Consider the following 7,726-nt stretch of genomic DNA (forward strand, 5'->3'; position numbering starts at 1 on the left):
CAGCAGTTTTTCTATAAAGTCACACGTCACTTAAGTCAATGATATGGCTCCATATGGTTGGGACGGGGTAAATGTTTGTGCACCCTCAACTGTCTCTCTGTGTCAGAGCCTGCAGCTCAGCAGTATGTAGGGAATGTTGGAGGAAAACATTTTTACGGCTATAGCTATGCAGGGACAGAGGGCCTCGAGGTGGTTGTCCTAAACGACCTGTAAATGTGGAGGATGAGGAAGAGGAAGATGAGGGAGTAGGAGGTGGAGGGGAGGCATGGTCAGATAATGAGATGCTTGCAGAGGGGCTCCCCCTGCTTGCAAGACTGTGGAGGCTTGAGGAGGTGCTGGCACCGACTGCACGAGGAATATGGCTAGGGGGATGCTCTCCTCCTCCCCTCCTTACCCCACATGACAGACTCACTCCTCCCCCTCCTAGAGTTAAGGACTCAGAAGAGGATGACGCCCCCTCTGGCTGTCTGAAGGACGGAGATGGAGTTGTAGTGTGATTAGCAGCTGCTGGACCAGAGCCTGTTTGGACTCAGGCCTGAGAGTGAAACTTGAAGCTGAGCTGGAGTACTAGGTAAGGTTTGGGCTGATGCCGCAGAAGTGGCTGAGGACAGGCTGGCGGAGCTTGGAGTCATATTTGGAGCGGGGTTGCGAGCTATGGACTGTGCCAAGACGCCCAGGCAGTGGCGGTCTTCCCTGGCAGTGTGTCGCTCAGAAGCAGGTGGCCCGCCATGCAGAGGTGGAGATAGTGGTGAGGGTGTTGGTTACAGAGGTCCCCTCTGAGTGCTACCCCCACACCCCGCACCACCCTCCGGTCTCTTGGAGGCAGGCTGCTGCTGCTGCCTAGTCCTGACCAACGGCCTGGATGATTGGTCTGAGAGAAAGACAAAGAAACAGGGAAAAAGATAAACAATGATGTATAAGAGACTTTTCCATTTACTCTTCCTTCCATCTGTCAGTGAGTGTGTGATGAATATCTTTATTTTTTTCTAGAATATTTTACCGAATATGTCCCAGGGGAACAAGATGGAGAGAGAGGGGAAGACACAGACTGGCAGAGACAAATGGAGAGACAGGCAGCATGAGAGAGAGAGAGAGAAAGAGAGAGAGAGCACTGTTGTGTTGAGTATAGGTTGTTAATTTGGTGACATTTGGAGAACGATCTCTCTGAGCTCCTGCAGATTGTTCTAATTGTTTCTAAACCAACCGGAACCCTGCTCACTAATAAAGAGACACACTCACACAAATACAAATGCATTAAGAGACAAACAGGATAACATGTACATGTATGGACATAAACGCTCATTGTATGCACAAATCCTTACTCACAGAGCAACAAGATCTCACTCACTATCACACAGACACACACACTGAGGAAGATGGCACATAAAGCTACATGGCAGAAATGAGAGCCACCTGTTCTCTTTCACGCTCCACTGGATCCCCTCATGCAACATATCTCATCATTGCCCATCTCTCTGAATCTCCCTCTCACACAAAACTAAAATCACACTGGGACCAAGTTCACAGCATTCAATAAACTAAAACATTTTCATCCAACACTGAGCCTCATTAGAGAATAAGCTGAGCTGACATTTGCCAACACATCAGCTGTGTGTGTTTTCCCGTGTGCGGCATGCATGCAGTATGTATGAGCATGTGGTTGTGTAGCTGCATATGCAAACAGGTCTGTCAATACGTTTGTCCATACACGCACATATCTATGTAAACGCCCATGTGCTTTCATATGTCTGAATGGGATTATGTTTCCATGTGTCTGTGCACGTAAATTAACATTAGAAGTAATGTAATAAGGGAGCCGAGGCTGTTGATCTGGTCTGAGAAGTAGAAACGTAATTAGCCAGAACGCAGCTAATTGAGTAAGCACAATATAACAGTGGGAATGTTAATTCAATGACACAGTTTATTTTCATGAGCTAACATTGTCAACCCGAAATCAAATTAAAGAAGGGAACGGGTGGGGGGATTCACAAAGAAACTGGAAATAAGGGAGATAGGACAGAAAAATGTTGGCTGATGCATAATTAGCCAAAATGTCACACGGACAGAAAGATAAGAGAAAACACTAAAATTAAGAGTTCACTGAGTTGTAATACAGTCACTGCATCTTCAATAGAATTCAATGCAATCCAAAGGTAGTCAGTTTCTTAAGCTAATGTTATTGTCCCACTGAATTACATGGTTTCTCAGCTGCTGCATATGATGCAACTATTTTTCCTATGCAAACCTACACACCAGCTGCACTTTGATGCACACACATAGACAGATCTTTGTCCTTTTCCCAGTGTTAGTAAAGCAGCAATTTTATCAGACAGTATTTGTGCCCTGAACCAAACAGTCTCAGCTGCTATAATTTGGCTACTTCTGTCTGTATGACATGTGCACTGTGTGCCGTGGGGGTCAATACACAGTCAGTGTCTGTTGCACATTCTATACTGCTGTTAAAGAACAAATTGAAGTATGAACTTAATTGATGTATATGTTGGGTCAACAGATTAAAAAGAAAGCTTTAAACCTGTTTTGTATGTGCACACATCTTTAATAAGTAGCCTAATTACACAGACATGTTTAATAAAGTAGCCATTTTCATGCAGTAAAAAGAAAGTCGTACCAATTAGAATATATGGTAGGGAAATTCAGCCAGTGCAATGGCTTGTGAAAGTTTCTAGCCCCTGAGCATTGTGAGGTGCTTTTTTTTCCTCATTTCATTTCAAAGTATGAAAGGATTTTATGAGGATTTGCCTGTGACTGCGCTGGACTCTAATTTAGTCTCAGGCAGTATGGAGTAAATAAAATAAGTAAACACAGTCCTTAGAACAGTGTAAGTGAACAGGGTCAATCCTGCTTTGGAACTTCTGTTTTTGATACTGAGATCATGAGTAGAAAATAGAAATATTTTCTTTCCCACTTTACTTTAAAGATAAAGTATCAGAATCAGAATCAGCTTTATTGGCCAGGTGTGTTGGACACATGAGGAATTTGACTCTGGTACAGCGGTCAATGTGTATGTACATAAGTAGAAAGCTTTTTATTTTTATTTTAATGGCTTACATAAAATGCTGTCAACATAAGACGGTTACGTTTGGTGATAAAATCCTAATCTGTCAATCTGCATGTCTCTAATGCATGTGACCCACCAATCTACAGAGCCAGTATCTGACATTCTCATTTGATCACTCTTACAAAATCTAAATTACAGTCATAAATCTGCTTTTTAAAAGCTCAGTCTCTGTCCTTTCATGTACAACTGTCAAAAACAACAACAACAACAAAGCACCGGGAGTGTGCTTGTGCTTTCAAACAGGCTCTAATGGGCGAATAAACTCTATAGGGCGTCTTGCAGTTTCCTTTATCTAATTAAGAAATGTGAGAATTGCCATCCTAGCCATATTTTCTACGTAGGAACGCTGTGAAGAAACACGAGGGAATTGCCACAGTGCCGAATACCCACTATGGACATGTAGGTTTATGTGAGGCAGCATAATTAGGGCTACATTTCTAATCTTACAGAAACAACGTTTTTTGCACCCTCAGATATTTGAGGGAAAAAAAACAGAAGGTAAAGCAAAAGCAGCAAGATACAAATTGGCAGACAACAATGAAAGGGATGGTTGTAGAAACATATGCTCTGTATCAAGAAAGATGCTGGTGAACTGGGGCACTGTATGTGGGTATACAAGAAGGGCAGATGGAGAGGTCAAGCACAGAGAAAGAGAGGAGTAAACAAAAAGACAGGAAAAGGCCTGAAGAATGAATGAGAGACTAATAAGACAGTGATTAAAAAGACAGACAAATGAGAACAACAGAAGAAGAGGCAGCAAAGGCGCAGAGGAAAAAAACAGAGTGGAACTGATTTACAAACTCAGGTGTCCTTTCTCAAGTACATGTTCTGCGGCAGGCAGGCTGCCTCCTCACCAGTGACAGAATGGCCTGTGTATGTGCAAACACTCTGGAGCGTTTCTTACACACACATGCAGGCTTATAAATACACACGCACGTAGCCCTAGGTAAATCACAGTGATTTAAGGCGGCTCTCTCTTGCAGCCTTAGATTTTATTGGGCAGTGAAGAACACAGCAATGTGGTAAATGCCAAGTTTGCATAAAAGAGCCCCTTAAAACCCTAAAACATCCCTATATAATGTTTGTTATTGGCTGTCATCTTTATACCAGGAGATGAGAAGGCGTGGCAGATTTATCTCATGGCTGTTGATCCCCTCAAACGAATTAATTATAGACAACAACACTGACTGTTAGGTCTAACATAGGCCCAATGTAAGCAAAGTGCTCCTACTGTAGGTGCACACCATGTATCCCTGCACCAACACACACCTAATTCTAATGAAGGTCAAAGGGCTGAAATGCACCGAACCCCAAAAGTTTCCAACTTTTCACAGTGAGATTAGTGAAGGCTTGCAAATGTGAATCCTTTATATTCTGACACCCACATACTCTGTGAACAAAGTAATCCTCTGGTTCTTTGAAAGTGTGAAACGCCGGGGTGTTCAGTACAGATACAATAACAATGCAGTCACCCACACAGATGGTACTCTAAATCCTATTTAGATGATAACCAAATATAATTTTCTAACTGGGATACGTGAGCCCAAACATCCTACCTGATCCTTTCTACCTTTATCTCACCAGACAGACTCATTCATATTTATGCCCATAATGACAGCACCTAAACTGTAAATTTGATCTCACCTCTTTAACCATCATTTGTGATACTGTTGTCATGTGGGGACTCAAAAGACAAATAATCCTTTTTGAGTTCTGAAAAAGACTTAAAAAATGATCTACTGTGCTATTAGTGCTAGACATAGTTTGTGTTAATGCTATGTCGTGTCTGGAGTCTTTCTCTACCCACTCTGTTAATGGTTTCAGAAAGCCCAGACAATCGTTTGTTCCTGATCAATGAGCCAGCTGATCCACCTGCAGTACACAAGGCCTTTCCTACATGTCCTTCACTTTCCCTCAACCAACAAACTCTGCAGGTAGCACAATCTACTTATACCACATTGTTTCTTAATAATTTTAAAATGTGCTCTATCCAACTTCCCCTGTAGCCTGGTTGTAACAATTGTTTTTTGAAAGTGTAGGAGTGACAAAAAGAGACAAGCTGAGAAACATGATGTCCACACTCACAAAGCTCTAACTATCACTTGATGCACACTAGTCAAGTATCATTGACTAATCTGAGACCAGGTACAGTGTGTACATCAACAAAAGGTCGTTTGATGGATAAGTCAAAAACAAACAATCCAACAAGGGGTGAAACAGAAGCCTGGGCTTCAAGTTTCAAGGCCATAGCAAACCTTTACTTTAAACTGGCTGGTTTCCATCAGTACACAATCCCCTGAGGAAGTGAGTCTCTTGTACAGCCTGTAGCAGCATCCTTGCTTTCCTCTCCTTCTCTTCATCTAGACCTAATTGTAGTCTTCCATCTCTGTCTACCCTCTGTTCCCTGCCTCTCCTCGCCATTTCCCTATACAGCTCTCCCAATTTTGAGCTGTCTGTAAATTAGCCCCACCTGCCACCTAGCAAAGGTAATAAGAAGTGTTTTTTGAATTGTGAGTAGTCATGTCAAACTGCCAGCCACTGAGGACCTGGTGTCACACTGTGTTTGAGACAGTGCCTGCCCAACTGAAGAGGTCGCGTTCTTTTGCACAGAGATAGTGGGACACAGAAAGAGCAGAAACCAGGGTTTAAATTTGTTTGGCTTTTTAAGAGAGACAGTGATAAAAGTAGCCAAAAGACTCAGAGTTAATTCAGATATAGTGTTCTTTCTTCTGGATGAATTAGTATCTATGGTTGATGTGTTTGTTTTGGTAACATTAGTGACCAGCAGGAGCATGGTCATGATTTTACCTTGTATGCTGAGTTTACCTTTGTAATAAATGATTTAAATTTGAGAGTACTTTGTGAATTGTTAATGTTAGTCAAATAATGTTAGTTCTTTGTATCGCTAGTGCTTTGTGTCATGTTAGCAGTACCTAGCACCTTCTACTGGATTGCCAAATTTACCAGTCAGTCAGCTAATGCTAACTTTGGACTGGAGGCTGGCTGCCTTTTGTAAAGTGTGTCACACCCAGGCACCTGTAGTTCCATAGAGGAGATAACAGTAGTCAAGTTGTTTCCTGTTCAGCTCAGGATCCTTGGCACAATATACAGAATGTTTCCTTGACTCTCACCCCCTCCTCCCCCAACCTGCCACCTTCTCTCATCTCTCACCTTCTCCACCACTCTGTCCTTTCTTTTGTTCCTTTGTCTCACTTTTTTTTTCATTATGTATCGTGGTGCTTAAGAATGCCAGCGCCAGGCAGGGCTGGGCCTGACAGCCAGAGGATTGATGGTATGCTACTGCAGTCTGGAGACCACACGAGCTCAGAAAAAGAGGGGGAGGTAAGTTATTTTTCCCCTTCCTCAGTGGTGACAGTATGGGTGTGGTTGGCGCTGAGATGACGAAGAAAGATGGAGAATAAGAGAGGACTAAAGTTGAGCTTATGTTGCTCTAGCTGTCAGTCCATCCCACACTGCAGCAAACTGCTAACCAGCTGGCTGGATGTCACACCCTGGACCTTACTGCTGGAGGCACACACTGAAAGGCAGGACACTAATGTGATGTCCTATACATCTAATCAGCTCTGAATGCTACCAGTCTTCTGTGCTGTGATCTTTAATCCTACAGTCTTCAATACAATACACTGTAAAGACGAGTGCATTGGTGTGATGTTATATTGAGTGACACAAGTCAAACCCAGTGACCTGCTATAACCTACAAGCATGAAACAATGGTGTGCATGTGTCTGTAACCTGATCAGTATTTAGACTTACAATATGTTGGACAGGGTTAATTCTATTGAATATCAATGTGGCTACAGGCCTGCATATTTAACAGTGTCTGAGATTGAATAATCTCTTGCCTTTTTTGCTGCAACAACAATTTGGAACAGAAAACAAACCTATTTACAGCAATAGCCTCAAGGAAGTATTTCAAATTTTATAACTAAATATATGGCACATAAACCAAAGGCTGTATACTGTGTTTATTTAAACCATGTGCTCTCACGTGTTCCAACACACACTTGGGACAGAATGAAAGTTGCTTGAACTGGTGAGTACTTGAGGGGCACATTAACAATTTTTGCTAACTTGGTGATTTCAAAAGAAACTGTGGTATTGGTGCACACAAACATAACTTTGTGTTTGTTGTGTAATGGAAGGAAGCCAGATTCACAGCACTTCCTACGCATAGCATAGTCCCATCCTCTAAAAAGCACCTGGGAGGAGCAGGACCAGTGTGGCAAATACTGTATAATCATCATGCAAATTAATCTGCATTGTCCTCTGATGACTTCTAAAGACTTTCTGAGTCATCAATAACTAATTCTTAAGACAACTAACAACTTGAATAGTGAGAGTCTAATAATTTCTTTACAAAAACAGACCAAAGTGTCCACCTAATTAGATTAGTTTTTTATTGTTTTTGATTGTCTGAATATACTGTGAGGAACAGAAGTATTTGAACACCCTGCGATTTTGCAAGTTCTCCCACTTAGAAATCATGGAGGGGTCTGACATTCACATTGTAGGTCCATTCCCACTCTGAGACAGAATTTTTTTTAAAAATTCAGGAAATCACATTGTATGATTTTTAAAGAATTTATTTGTCTTGCACTGCTGAACATAAGTATTTGAACACCTGAG

General features: G+C 42.0%; 1 protein-coding gene across 4 annotated transcripts in view; it reads right to left on the reverse strand.

The window, feature by feature from the left end:
* Positions 1 to 528: 528 nt before the first annotated feature.
* The window catches only part of ccser1 (coiled-coil serine-rich protein 1), a 108,323-nt gene continuing 101,125 nt past the window's right edge, over positions 529 to 7,726 (reverse strand). Inside the window, exon 11 of one of the 4 annotated variants that reach the window (XM_020602447.1) lies at positions 529 to 871. In XM_020602447.1, the coding sequence (XP_020458103.1) occupies positions 653 to 871 (219 nt within the window). In that variant the 3' untranslated portion in view covers positions 529 to 652. The remainder of the gene's footprint in view (positions 872 to 7,726) is intronic. The other 3 variants (XM_020602448.1, XM_020602450.1, XM_020602453.1) reach the window with 3 other exon arrangements.

Source organism: Monopterus albus, unplaced genomic scaffold (assembly GCF_001952655.1).
Source record: "Monopterus albus unplaced genomic scaffold, M_albus_1.0 scaffold56.1, whole genome shotgun sequence".
Lineage (NCBI taxonomy): Eukaryota > Metazoa > Chordata > Actinopteri > Synbranchiformes > Synbranchidae > Monopterus > Monopterus albus.